At 46.8% G+C, this 14925-nt stretch overlaps 1 protein-coding gene across 4 annotated transcripts in view; it reads left to right on the top strand.

Annotated features, from left to right (window-relative positions):
* HOOK3 (hook microtubule tethering protein 3) overlaps nt 1–14925 on the top strand; it is a 135350-nt gene that overhangs the window by 81991 nt on the left and 38434 nt on the right. For all 4 annotated transcript variants that reach the window (XM_067553429.1, XM_067553427.1, XM_067553428.1 and 1 more), the window contains exon 16: nt 3904–3991. In XM_067553429.1, coding sequence (XP_067409530.1) covers nt 3904–3991 — 88 coding nt within the window. The remainder of the gene's footprint in view (nt 1–3903; nt 3992–14925) is intronic.

The following is a 14925-nucleotide window of genomic DNA, read 5'->3' on the forward strand; positions in this document are numbered from 1 at the left end:
CCTTCTGTAGTAGTACCAGAATAAAAGATGATCCTGTGTCCTTGCTACTACCCTTCCTTTTCCCTGTTCATTTCCCACCCACTCTTCCATCTCCTCCTTCCATTTGTCTTTTTGTTCTTCTGAAGACATTACAAGTATCTCCAAAAGGAAGAAAAGAAAAGACAGATAAATATTGTTGCCAGTTGTCAGAGATTCTGTCAAGTTGATTTAGGTCTGTAAAAATGAAGATTTTACATAAGTTTAGAGCAATAAAAATGTTTCCATGAGGATTTTTTAATAATTCCAGTAAAATTATTAGAATTTGGTTATTATCCTTCTGTATTTGCAGCTCAAACATTGCAATATACGCTAGTATCATGGACTGACCTTTTCCACCTTCACTATGAGGTTGTACACTTGTCATAAAAGTGTAGGTTAGATGTGGGATCTCTTCAATGTTGATGAAACAGTGAGTTTCCTGATGACTTTGTGGACGAATACTGTTCTAGCAACTGATTATGCTCTCAATAGTTTAGTAGACAAAGGATTTTATAATAATCTCTTGTCCTCAACTATCAATACAGCCGCTTCTAACGCTCTCTGTCCCAGTTTTGTCCTCAGTAGTCACCATGGTTCATTGATGAAGACAGGGAGGTGGCTAGAGTGCTGGTTGCCAGAGTCTGATGTGGAGTCAATCTGATACTGACACAGATTTGTAAGACTATATGCTGCTGTTATGTAGGAGGTAAAGAAGGGCTGCTAAGTGGAAGTGTACTGAGCAGTTGATAGCTTGGTAAATGCTAGCGACCTCCAGTCAGCAGCACAGTCCTGTTTTTCTCATTGTGGAGAATTTTCATGTTACTTTGAGGATAAAATCACTGGGATCCAGTCTGAATTGCTTATTAGGTGGAAACAGAACAATATCTCGAGGGGACAAATGCTAGGTTTTCTTTGCTACCTGAGTTTCAGCCCATGTTCCATACTAAAGCTTTTGAAATGCTGGGCGGTTTTGGGCTACAACCTGGGAGATAGACCCAGGTCCATTCCCAGCTAGTGAGGGTCAGTGGAGGAGTACTGCACTGGGACCACTGTTGGTAGAGATCATCATTGTTTCACTGCAGGGGGGACATGGGTACCAGTGAGTCTTAAACGGTTGTTGAGGCCTGTTCAAGAAACCAATCTGTATTATGCAACATGCTAACTCAGGGTTGTCAAACTCGATCAAAGTGAGGGGCCAAAATCACGGAACCTCTACTTTGAAGGGGCCATACAATGCTCTCCGCCGAATATTTCAGCCACTCTGCCCGTTTTCGGCGGCACAGCATCAGTAGATTTCAGCGCTGACCTTTCCCTGTGGGGACACTGACATTGCCACTTTGAGAGATTTCTAGGAGTGATACCCGCCGCCGAAAAAAACGAGGGTGACTTCCCCTTTTCGGCGGCAGGGTGCAGGAGCGAAAGGTATTGCCGCTTTAAGACGCTGGCCCCATCTCTTAAAGTGGCAATGCAGACTTTTGGCGGCTCCACTGCTAACTTTCGGCGGCAGGGATCAAAGAGGTTCGCGGGCCACATAAAAAAGATTCGCGGGCCAAATGCAACCCGCGGGCCGTATGTTTGACACCCCTGTCTAACTATTGACCAGTATGCCATCTCCCCTTTTTGGGAAAGGTCATTGGGGAGGTTGCAGCTGGGCAATTCTGGCAGTTCCTGGAGTCTTTGGATTTCCTTGTATCTGGTCATTCAGGCCTGCATTAGTAGCCAGAAAATGTAGACTCTTTTGTTTTAAATAATGAGGCATGTGTTGCATTTTGTTCATTCGTGAGTTACACCTTAAATCCCAAACTGAGAGATTGTAAGTTTTCCGGCTCAGAACAGACATTCAGTGAAATGGACATCAAAGTGTAGTTGCCAGGCCAGGTCAGAATCTAGATTAGGCAGGTAAATCAAAAGTTGTGCCAAGACACCTTTGATCAAACTGGTATCTGCTCCACACAGTTGGCTCAGATTCCAAGTTACGAGAATCCTAAAGACTGATGTTTTCTATGTAGGTTATGACATTTTACAGACGTATCTTTCTTTACTTATATTTGGACACACTTACTATTCATGAGTAATCTTGGATTCACACAACAGGAACCATGGAATTGATGCTAGCATTAAAGCCAGTAGGTGGCTTCCCCAATCCTGCTCTCTTACCCATTCTCAGTTCTTCTCTACCTCATTGTATCCTATAAAGGAATTTGAAGAAGAGGGATCAGTACAGGTCAGCAGAGGTAATAATACAGCTGGAGAGGTCCATTTACAGGTAACTAAAATTTCTCCTTAATGAACTACCTCTGCAGCTCTCCACTGTTGGAGATTAGCAGGTAGTATTACATTTCAGCAGGAGGCCTGAGGAGTAATTTTGAGTAAAGACTGTATAACTTAACTGCCCTTTCGACCAGGCATCTGATCAAGTCCTAGAAATGAGAGGGTGGTGCTTAATAAATGTATGGATTGATTCCCCCTGCAGCAGCCTCTATAGATACATCTCTGACCAAGCCAGCAGAAGCAGCCATGGACCATGTGGAATATGTCCTGAGACCATCTGGAACTGGAACTCCAGTCTGATTGTACGAGAGCTAGATCCATAACTTCATTCATTTGAAGAGTCTTTATGTAGATGCTCTACCTAAGGATTCAGCCCCATAAGCTACAAAGAATTGGCAGGATACAGGGAAGGGTTTAGTTTTGTCCGAAAGATAAGACCGCTTTTGACATATAAATTATGCAGTCATGGCTCACCCACAAGTTTCACAGTATTTCACTGAAAAACCAACTGTTTTAGTTACTCTAGGTTTTTTTGGGTTTTTTTTAGCTATTACTCATAATCATGAGTTAACATGAAGTTACCAAATATACTGCATAATTGCTAAGTGGTAGAATTATTTTAATCTTCTGGTTCATTTTCTTCTTTAAAAAAAAGAAAAAAGAAACACTAAGCTTAAAACTATTCTTTTTGGGGGCTAGGAAAGAGAAGGCAAGTCATCACTGTATGGCTTCATAAGAGAAAGAGCTAGCATCTTTGACCCAATATAATAAGTGTTAACAGCTTCCCATGATGCCCAGCTGAAAAGAAACTCATATGAGGCATAGTGCTGATGTTTGGAATAGATAAATACCTGATCATGGGCAGTGTTTCTCAAGCAGGGGCACACATATCCCTGGGGGTACGCAGAGGTCTTCCAGAGGGTACTCAACTCATCTAAGGCAGTGTTTCTCAACCTGGGGATTGTGGAGTGGGTTGCAAGTGTAGAGCTGGCATTAGGGAGTGGCAAGTGTGGCAATTGCCTAGGGCCCCATGTCATAGGAGCTCCCACAAAACTAAGTTACATGCTTCAGTCCCAGGCGGCAGGGCTCAGGCTTCAGACAAGATTCACAAGTGAAAAACGGACTCAAGTATCACACTGAAATGGAAGTACAATATTTATATTCACACTGATTTATTTTATAATTCTATATTGAAAATGAGAAAGCAAGCCATTTTTCAGGAATCATGTGCTGTGACACTTTTGTGTTTTTATGTCTGATTTTGTAAATGTGAAGTGAAACTTGGGGTACACAAGATAAATCAAACTTCTGAAAGGGGGACAGTAGTCTGGAAAGGTTGAGAACCACTGTTCTAGGAAACAGCAGAGGAGTATGGCAATAATCTCTGTAATGGCTGTTGTAGACTTTGAATACATTAATGTGCCTTTTCCTCTCTTGTGTAAGTCGGCCAATACCGGTGGACACAAAATGTGTGTGTCAGACTTGTGAATGTATTGAACTGTCAGTATATTTAAAATTAAATAAACTCTCTGGAAAAATAAACTCTAAAAGAGAGACAAAAATCACAGAATTATTCACTCCCTTTGAAAAGTAAAATTTGTATCTGTTTTCCAGGCTAGCAAATCAGAGACTTCTGGAGGTGCAGTCACAGGTTGAAGAGTTGCAGAAGTCTTTGCAGGAGCAAGGTTCAAAAGCTGAAGATGTAAGTGGAAGTGTACATCATACTTATATTCAAGTACCCACTGTTATTCTAACTTACCTTTTATGTGATACCAGCTACATGTTATATCATGAAGAAATAGTCCAGATGCAGATTTCTGGCAGTTTTTCATTCTCCCAAGTTTAGATTTCAGCAACGTGACCTAAAATTAAACTATGCCTGCTCCTTGTAAAATGAGTTTCTTGTCTAGAATAAATAAATGTAAACAAATTGCCATTTGTAGAAAAGTAGTGAAATGCGTTCTCTGTGTTGTCACCTTCAGTGGCCCTGTTCCTTTGGTAAATTCATTAATTACAATTCTATTTATACTCTATTGATTAGTGAGATTTAGAAAATTAAGGCCACATTGTGTACATTCAGCACTCTCAATGCCATTTAGTAAAATATACCATGGATTTTGTTCGTTTTGTGTTATTTTCCTGAAGCCAAGTCCTTCCCGTCCAAAGGAAGCCCTGGAATTGCTGTTATAAATGTATCTGCGTAGTGCAATGTAGGGCTGAGATTTTACAAATGCCAGAGCCAAGAAATTCAAACAATCAGCCTTCGTACTAACGCAGTATTGTCCCTTCGTGTCTACATTAATACCTTTAATTCCTTTTTCAATGAAAAGTATGGCAAAGGTGCAGGTGCTTGGAGCCATAACATAAAATTCTCCACTGAAAATTGTTTTTGCAGATCCCCAGTTTTGAGAACACATGCCTTAAAAGCCACAAGCTCCGGAGCTCTCTAGAAAACTGTGACCTTTGGGGTTGTGTGTATGCTCTCTTGCATATCTGAATTTATATTCCTTTCTAACCCATGGGCAACAAGTCTTCAAGCTTTCTTCTTCACTGTTATTGTTTTAAAGCAGAATTAGTTAAACCAGTATAAGTTTGTATGTAGCTGCTTATTTTGCTTTGAGTTTCTTATTTTAATTTAGCTTAATCTAGTTTTTTACCCATTTAAACTACACCAAAATAAAGCATATTTACCTATAATAAATTATAGGTTTCATATAGAAGATGATTTTTTAAAAATAAGTAGTGTAGATAATTTATTTTGAAGGTAGGTCTATGCCATTATGTGGTTCCAAGACTACTTTGTCTCCTCAGTTACATGGGTCAAAGCTCTTGGTGGACCTGGATTAAAAATCCAAATTTAAATTATGTATGCCGTATGGCAACAAAATGCTCACCATAGACTGACATGCCAGGAGCTTTTGATGCCTGGGGGAAGGCAGTCCCCAAATGGAAGCTCAGTTTAGCAGGATCCCTAGGGGCCTCCCTGTGTGGGAGCAGCAGCTCTAACATCTATTGGTAGAGGAGCCTTTAAAAGCCCAACCAGTTGACTCAGGATCTATTTGTTGTGTCCTGAAGGCTGAGAAAAATCTGACCCCAGTGACAATCTGGGGCTGTCTCAGAACTGCAGCATCCAAAGAACTCCAGGGAGCCAGGTAGTCAGATCCAGCACTAGTCTTCACCCTTCCTCCTGCTTCCTATAAAAATTCCAGCACTTGTTAGCTTATGTGGCACAGGCCCTTGATATTCTGGTGCCATCATTAAGGATTACACACACTCTTTAACATACTGAAAATCAGAGAAGGGAAAGATCATCTTTCCTGTAAATAGGACTTTTAGAGCCAGAGCTAAAGGTGTGGCCATACCTGCTTTGACCCTCCTGCATCAAGAATTGATGACCATCTTTACCAAGTACCACTGCAGTTTTCTGATTATCACCCATACTTCCCTGGGGCCTCCAATTCTCAGCTGCATCAAAGTTATCTAAAGCTTTGCAGCTCCTTCTGCACTCTTCTTCAAGAATCATCAAAGAAACTGGATTTCCTTGATAGTGAGACCTGATCATTCATTCACTTTGGCATAGTGGATGGAAATTATCAGGTAGCTATGGCCAAGAACAATCTTTATACCTGTGATAGCACTATAATGCAAAATCTTAACTCCAATCTCATGCTTCCCCATGGAAAAATAATAATTCATACAATTCACTGGTGCCTCATGTGTGTTGATGTTGCTGGGGTTAGATTTAAGTTCACTGTAGCGTGATGTGAGGAATGTGTTGTATGTATTGTGGGACTATGTATTGGAGGTGTATATGTGTAAGACTTATTTATCGAGAACGGGGTCACTCAGTGAGTGATGAATGTATATGTTGGGAGCTAAGGTGTGTTAAAGGATACCTTAACTTGACATTTCCATACTTTTAAGAGTTTGTGTAAATGGGTATTCACCTTGTAACGCTATCTGGTGTTGAGCAAAGTTTTTTCTTAGTGTGAAATTTGCCCAAATCCTGGTCCACTGAAGTCAATAGAAAAACTCCCCTTCGCTTTAGTGGGGTCAGGATTTCGCCCTATATAGGCAACAAAAACACCAAAAAATGCCCAAACCAAAGACTAGTGAGTATACACAAACTTCATATGCATCTCCAATTTTGCTTGCTAACTTTAAACTTAATATATTTAATTTACTGTCATACAGAAATGTATGATGGTGTTTTAAAAACACATGTAGCCAAATGCACTTATTTAGATTTATCATAGTTCAGAGCAACTGCATCTGTATTTTCCCTCTATGGACCCTCAAGGGCATTCACTAGACTCCTGGCTCCTCTGCTGTCACCTCTCTTGGGTAGAAACCCACTTGGCTCTCCCTCCTGATCCAGGGTTTTTTCAGGCTATACAGTTCCCTCTTTACACTGTTACTCCCAGCAAGCCAGACTACCTAAACAGACCAACATCTCTGCTTTGCTGTCTCTCTTAAGTCTTATGAACACCATAATCACCAGCAGCTATAAGTTACCACACAGCCCTTTATAAGCAAGCACATTTATCCTTAAGGTAAAAGCATTACAGAGAAAACCTATAAAAACCAATCAAAGTTCCTGATATGCCTGCTAAAAGCTTACCAGATGCCACCCATCAGTCTTACGAAGCCTCAGTAGACCAAAGTCATTCCAACCCTTCCCAGAAAGAATTGGGGGCGTTCCTTGGACAGAAGATTCTGTCCATTTGCTGCATCAGAAAGAAACCTTGAGTCAGTTTAAACTCCAGCTATTTATCCTGAGGTACTTTCTTTGTCTGTTGGTCCCTGGATAATCCAGTTTGAACTGGTATAGGCAAGCCTCCCTAGGCTGTGGTACTTCTCTGGAGGTGTTACAACCTGAGTGAATTTGTCTAACCATACCCCACTATTCTGAGTTCCTGGAGGAGCTGTTCTCACCCTCCACCAGCGAATTAAATGCATTCTCTGGCCCATGAACCATAAACTTCCTGCAATATTTTTGGGAGATCCTGTATGAAGTTGCCATTTTTGTCACAAGGTTCACTTAGTAGTTTTGGATTTTTTTTAACTTCACCTTTTACAAAGTGTATTTCTTTTAGTACTTTCAGCAGTGAATATATAAAGCTTTCAAGCAATGTGTGTTGGTGAAAATTATTCTCAGACATGAGAAGTCCTGTAAATAATCATTCAGTTTAATTCATTTTTATTTAATATAGTTTTAAATCTTCTCTCCTCTTTGGTGAGACCATAATCTTGAGAGTGACTTAGAGTCTAGGCCACGAAAACTGCACTTTTCTTGAGGGACAAATTATCTATCATTCATAGGGTACACCATTGATGGCTTATTTTAATAGCTTTTGAGTATAGACTGTTACTGAACAAAGAGAGGAGAGTGATTTTCCTTACAAGAAAAATGCTCTTTCAATACCATGAAAAAGGGGTAATGAAGGTCTAATAATAATTGCTCCATAAATTGTGAGAGTTGTTACATGCATGTTTTCATGCAGCAAAGTTGTAACAGATTTGATATTTTGCTACTTTTCTGCAAGTTTTGAAATCTTTATTTCTTGTACAGTTACAAAAATGCAAGTACAACTAACCTGGAAATTTGGAAGATCAGTAGTGTAATCCATCTGGAAATATGTGATGTATTTTAGTTGTTATTGCTGTAAGTTTAAGTAGTTTCATTGCATATCCTTTAAAGCAGTAAAAGCATTGTTTATTTCTGAAGTCAGCACTTCTGCAAACCCAAGTACATGCACTTCTAACAGGTGATCCAGATGGAGACCGAAATAGTTTTATTTGAGGGTGCAAGGCAAAAACAGAATTACCTGGGAGTTTTTTCCTTTGTTCCTCTATACATATAGGGAATCACTGGCAAAGAAAATTAAGAGGATGCTGTCAACATCAATTATTTTTAAATGGAGAAAAATACATTTTTCCTCTTATCCAGTATAGTAATCTTAGGGGTTATGTGTCACAACAATAGGTAAAAATTTTGAGACAGAAATATATTTTTTCTCTTCGAGTGATTGCTCATGTCCATTCCAATATAGGTGAGTGCACGCAACTGTGCATGGGTTCCTGGAACTTTTTCCCATAACAGATCCCGTGGGGTCAGCTCTGGTGCCCCCTGGAGTCCCGTGCGCATGCCGCGGTATATGAGGCACTGCTGACCCTATGGCTCCTCAGTTCCTTCTTTCCGCCCGTGACGGTTGCTGGAATGACTCTTGCTCTTGCAAGTACCATTCCCCTTTGTTGAACTGTGTGGTTATTACCCATAGATAGTTAAGTAGTCATTAAGTAGTGTTAGTTTAGAGATAGATTAGAAGCCCTGAGGGGCTTAGGGTGCCAGGCCATGCCTGGGTCACCTGGCTTTAAGCCTTGCGTCTCCTGCGGGAAGGCTTTCCTGATCAGCGACCCCCATGACCGCTGCCTTTGCTGTTTGGGGAAACAGCATAGAAAGGAGAAATGTAAAATCTGCAGGGCTTTCAAACCTAGGACTCAAAAGGACAGAGATATCAGGTTGAAAGCCCTGCTTATGGAGGCAGCACTCCATCCGGCCTCCGAGCCAACCAGCTCCACCTTGGCTCCTAGCGTATCCTCGGTGCATAGTGCACCTCCAACACCGACTGCGACCGGCGCTGAGGGACGTCTCGGCGCAGAAGAAAAAGAAGCAGCAGCGCACGGTGCGCGGACATTCACCTGTGCCTCCGGAAAGGGCAGGGTTGAGTGGGGAGATGCACCAGCCACAGCCCATTGAGTTCTCTCCGGTGCCTGCATCTCAGGGCAGAGAGCCTACCCCGACTCAAGGTAGTGGGGTACTGCCTCTGCCAGTGCCATCGACACCGGGGGTGTTCCAGGCGGCAAGAGCCTTGATGGCCTTGCCCATGCCTCCCCCGCAGAGGGAGAGATGGTGGTGTCCCGGGGCAAGCCCACAATGGGTGCCTCCAAAGGGCAGTGGAGACCCCCGGCTGGGGTGGAAGAGTCTCCTGCCGGACGGCCACCAGGGTTAGAGTGGGAATGCTCCCCCAGCAGCGGCTCCGAGGTTCCCTCGTCAAGGAGATCTTCCCTTCGGCACCGAGACCGGTCCCCGTCGCCGGAGGGGGCGCGCAGAAGGCGGCACCGGGACAGCTCCCGTTCCCAGTCCCCGGCACCAATAAAGTCACGCACAGGGAGGTGGCGTAGCGCCCAATCGCCGTTGCAGAGCCCAGCATCGTGGATCTCATGGCACAAGAACAAGTCTCCTTCTAGGAGCTGGAGCTGAACCCGGTACTGAGAAACTCCCGGCGGCACTTCTCCTACTCCCCAAGGGGCAAGCGGCACCAGAAGTCGATGGTGCTGAGACGCCGGTCATCGGCATCGAGCTCTTTGGAGCGTGCATCGACTCGTCAGCACCAGTCAAAGAGACGAAGGCGGTCCTCGGCGGCATCCTCGGCGTCGGCATCGAGAGGGCGATCTCCGGCACGGAGCGACACCAAGGACTGGAAAGGGGCTCAGCACCACCACTCTAGTGGTTTGGGGTCCTGGAAAAGTCAGGATTCCCGGATTGCGCCTTGGCAGTCCTCCTCCCCCTCCCCAGACGAAGCAGCCTCCAGGGACCACATGGCGCCGCTGAGAGACTTTAGGGCGCACCAGGAGCTGCTCAAGAGGGTGGCCTCTAACCTAAACCTGGAGATTAAGGAACTAGAGGAAGAAGAGGATACCCTCTTCAATGTGCTGGGAGCAGATGCCCCAGCTAGAGTGGCCCTTCCCGTACATGACAGGGTCCTTAAAATTGCTACGGCCCTGTGGCAAACCCCTGCCTCGGTTGCCGCTACATCTAAGGGGGCTGAGAAAAAGTACTATGTTCCGGCCAAAGGGTTGGAGTTCTTATTCACCCATCCGGCCCTGGGAACCCTGGTGGTGGATGCGGCCAACCAAAGGGACAGACAAGGCCATCAAGAGTCTACACCCAAAAACAAGGACAATAAGAAACTGGACTTGTTTGGGAGGAAAGTTTATTCCATGGCAGCCCTACAGTTTAGGACTGCCAACCACCAGGCCTGCTCGGCAGGTACAATTTTAATTTATGGGACTCCCTCAGGCGCTTCACTAAGCCCCTGCCCCAAAACCAGGCCATGGACTTCGCCACAGGCCTAGATGGAAGGGATCACGGTGGCTAGGGCGGCCCTGCAAAAGTCCAGCAATGCCGCAGACTCAACAAGCAGGGCAATAGCTTCCACCATCGCCATGAGGCGCTGCTCATGGCTGCAGTCTTCAGGGCTGTTGCAGGACGTGCAGCAGTCTATCCAGGACCTTCCCTTCGACTGGGCAGGCCTGTTTTCAGACAAAACAGATGCTAAACTGCACAGCCTCAAAGTCTTCACTCCCTGGGCCTGTATACGCCCCAGGCTTCCAAGCGACAGTCATGGCCCCCAGCACAGCAGCAGCTGAGGCCCCCGTCTAGGCCCGTCCAGCCCCACAGGGGCAGGGGCAGAAACTGGGGGTTTAGAAGGTGGAACCAGGCCTCTAGCTTGTCCTCGATCTGCCAACAGGAGGGTCCCATTAATTGCAAGCGTCTATTTTGATGGTGCGCCCGAGGGTGTCACCCGTACCACTTCCCTGGATTCGCCCCGCCACTTCCAGGACAGACTAAGGCCCTTCTACTCCGAATGGGCAAACATTACGTTGGACCACTGGGTCCTCGGGATAGTCCTTTGGGGCTACGCCCTACAATTTACATCTACCCCCCCAACAACCCTTCCCTTCCGTCCCTCTTCAGGGACCCCTCTAACGAGCAATTCCTCTTGCAGGAGGAGGTGGTTACCCTCCTCAAGCTGGGAGCAGTGGAAATGGTTCCCCAAGACAAACGGGGAAAGGGGTTCTGTTCGAGGTACTTTCTCGTCCCCAAGGCCCATACTAAAACTGGAGGATTGGGCCAAAAGAAATCTAATGAGGTTCAACAAAGAAAAGTGCAGAGTGCTCCACTTAGGAAGGAAGAATCTCATGCACAGCTATAGACTGGAGACCAACGAGCTAGGCAGCAGCTCTGCAGAAAAGGACCTGTGGGTAACAGTGGATAAAAAGCTGGATATGAGTCAGCAGTGTGCCCTGGTTGTCAAGAAGGCTAATAGCATATTGGGCTGCATTAGGAGGAGCATTGCCAGCAGGTCACGGGAAGTGATTATTCCCCTCTATTCGGCATTGGTGAGGCCGCATTTAGAATATTGTGTCCAGTTTTGGGCCCCCCACTACAAAAAGGATGTGGACAAGTTGGAGAGAGTGCAGCGGAGGGCAAAAAAAATGATTAGGAGGCTGGAGCACAAGACTTATGAGGAGAGGCTGAGGGAACTGGGCTTGTTTAGTCTGCAAAAGAGAAGAATGAGGGGGGATTTGATAGCGGCCTTTAACTACCTGAAAGGGAGTTCCAGGGAGGATGGGGCTAGGCTGTTCTCGATAATGGCAGATGACAGAACAAGGAGCAATGGTCTCAAGTTACAGGGGGGGAGGTCTAGGTTGGACATTAGGAAAAAGTTTTTTACTAGGAGGGTGGTGAAGCACTGGAATGGGTTACCTAGGGAGGTGGTGGAATCTCCATCCTTAGAGGTTTTTAAGTTGAGGCTTGACAAAGCCCTGGCTGGGATGATATAGCTGAGGTTAGTCCTGCTTTGAGCAGGGGGTTGGACTAGATGACCTCCTGAGGTCCCTTCCAACTCTAATATTCTGTGATTCTATGACCTGCGTCACCTGAACAAATACATCAGATGTCTCAGGTTTCGCATGGTCTCCCTAACCTCCATCATTCCTTCTCTGGATCCAGGAGACTGGTATGCCGCCCTCGACCTGAAGGATGCATACTTCCACGTATCAATCCTCCCCAGCCACAGGCGCTTTCTTCGCTTCATGGTGGCTGCTTCCCACTACCAATTTACAGCCCTGCCCTTTGTCCTCTCGTTAGCCCCCAGGGTGTTCACCAAATGCATGACGGTAGTGGCGGCCCACCTGAGGCGCAAAGGTGGACAGATTTTCCCTTACCCGGATGACTGGTTAATCAGGGGCAGGTCCAGGTCCCATGTGCAGGACAGCGTCACCCTCACTTGCACTACGTGCAGTAGGTTGGGACTGCTCATAAACAAGAAGAAGTCCACACTAACCCCGGTGCAGCAAATAGAGTTCATAGGGGCTACCTTGGATGCTACCCAAGCCAGAGTCTTCCTCCCTCAACCACGATTCAAAGCCATGGCCTCGATCATCACCCAGCTGCACCAGTGCCCTACAACAACAGCCAGGCACTGCCTACAGCTGTTAGGCAACATGGCAGCCTGCACTTATGTAGTGAGGCTAGCTCATCTGAGGCTTCGGCTCAGGAGTGGTTGGCCTCGGCATACGTGCTGAGCAGACATCCCTTGGACAGGGTGGTCACGGTTCCCCCGCTTGTCCTAGCCTCTCTGAACTGGTGGCAGACTCCTGAGGTGGTAATGAGTGGCGTCCCATTCAGAGACCTGGTTCCCTCAGTCACCCTGATATCAGACGCCTCGAATGTTGTATGGGGAGCCCACATCAGTGCCAACCTGAGCACCCAGGAGCTCTGGGTGGAGGAGGAAAAACGCCTGCACATTAATGTAAAGGAGCTCAGGGCCATTCGATTAGTGTGCAAGATGTTCCTCCGTTTCCTGATGGGCAGGGTGTTGCAGGTGCTGACGGACAGCACCGCAGCCATATATAAACAAGCGGGGGGGGAGCGCGATCCTCAGCCATCTGTCAGGAGGCCATACAACTGTGGGACTTTGCTGTGAGGCACAATTTCCACTTATATGCTTCTCACCTCCCAAGTGTGAGGAACGACAAAGCGGATTGCCTCAGCAGATGGTTTTTACCCCGCCACAACTGGTCGTTGCACCCAGAGGTGGTGGCCTTGATCTTCCACAAGTGGGATGTTCCCCAACTGGACCTGTTCACGTCATCCTGGAACAGGAAGTGCCCGAGGTTCTGCTCGCTCCAGGGTTGTGAGCCGGGATCAATATCTGATGCGTTCCTCATGGACTGGACAGGGACCCTTATGTTTGCGTTTCCCCCCATCCCGCTCCTGCCCAAAGTTCTCTTGAAAATCAAGAGGGACAGAGCGGACTGTGATTCTCATTACCCTGGCCTGGCCGAGACAGCATTGGTTCAGCACGCTGATGGACCTGTCGATCGCTCTGCCGATGGAGTTCCCGAGACAACACGACCTTCTGTCCCAGGACCACAGCCGCCTGCTGCACCCGGACCTGGACTCCTTGCACCTCACAGCCTGAAGGCTCTGTGGCTGACGGAGGGGGAGAGAGCCTGATCAACGCAGAAAACCTTCAACACAGGTCGTGCTGGGCGGAGTCTCGAGGTATCCCGCCGAGCCTCTCTCCTATCCAGGCGATCCTGGAGTACCTGCTCCAGTTAAAGTTACAGGGCCTGGCGCTGACCTCCCTGAGGGTCCACTTGGTGGCCATTTTGGCCTTCCACCAGCTGCTAGAGGGGAGATCCCTGTTCTCCCATCCCATGTCAGTCAGGTTTCTCAAGGGGGTGGAGAGGCTTTATCTGCAGGTCTGTGACCCAGTGCCTTCCTGGGATCTCAGCCTAGTCCTGTCAAGACTCTCGGGGCTCCCCTTTGAACCTATGGCTTCATGCCCCTTGCTCATCCTTTCATGGAAGGTAGCCTTCCTGGTGGCCATTACTTCAGCCGAGATTAGGGCCTTGACCACTGATCCCCCTTATACTGTATTCTATAAGGATAAGGTGCAATTGAGGCCGCATCCAGCTTTCCTGCCCAAGGTGGTTTCCCAATTCCATTATAACCAAGATATTTTTCTCCCCGTGTTTTTCCCAAACCACACGGTTCGGAGGAGGAGCGAAGATGTCATTCACTGGACGTGAGACAAGCCCTGGCCTACTACATCGATAGGACAAAGCCAATCCGGAAATCGATGCAGGTCTTCATCGCGGTGGCGGACTGGATGAAAAGATCACCTGTCTCCACCCAGCACATCTCCGCATGGATCACATCCTGCATCAAGTTCTGCTACGAGCAGGTGAAGGTGCTGCTTCCGGGTGTCATCACAGCACACTTAACCAGAGCTCAGGCCTCTTCTGCGGCCTTCCTGGAACAAGTGCCCCTGCAGGACATCTGCAGAGCTGCCACCTGGTTGTCGGGGCACACCTTCACGTCCCACTACACCATCGTGCCGCAGGTGAGAGAGGATGCGGGATTCAGCAGAGCCGTGCTGAGGGCAGCTCACCGGTAACTCCTACCCACCTCCAAAGTATTGCTTTTAATCACCTATATTGGAATGGACATGAGCAATCACTCGAAGAGGAAAACATGGTTACTTACCAGTAACTGTTGTTCTTTGAGATGTGTTGCTCATGTCCATTCCACAACCCACCCTCCGTCCCCGCTGTCGGAGTTGGCAGAAAGAAGGGACTTGAGGGGACGTAGGGTCGGCAGTGCCTCGTATACCGCGGCATGCGCGCGGGACTTCAGGGGGCACCAGAGCCAACCCTACGGGGTCTGCTAAGGGGAAGAAGTTCCAGGAACCTGTGCACAGTGGCGTGCACTCAACTGTATTGGAATGGACATGAGCAACACATCTCGAAGAACAACAGTTACTGGTAAGTAACCCTGTT

This window comes from Emydura macquarii, unplaced genomic scaffold (genome assembly GCF_026122565.2).
Source record: "Emydura macquarii macquarii isolate MOO-44397 ecotype Brisbane River unplaced genomic scaffold, CSIRO-AGI_Emac_v2 contig_1451, whole genome shotgun sequence".
In the NCBI taxonomy this organism is placed as follows: domain Eukaryota; kingdom Metazoa; phylum Chordata; order Testudines; family Chelidae; genus Emydura; species Emydura macquarii.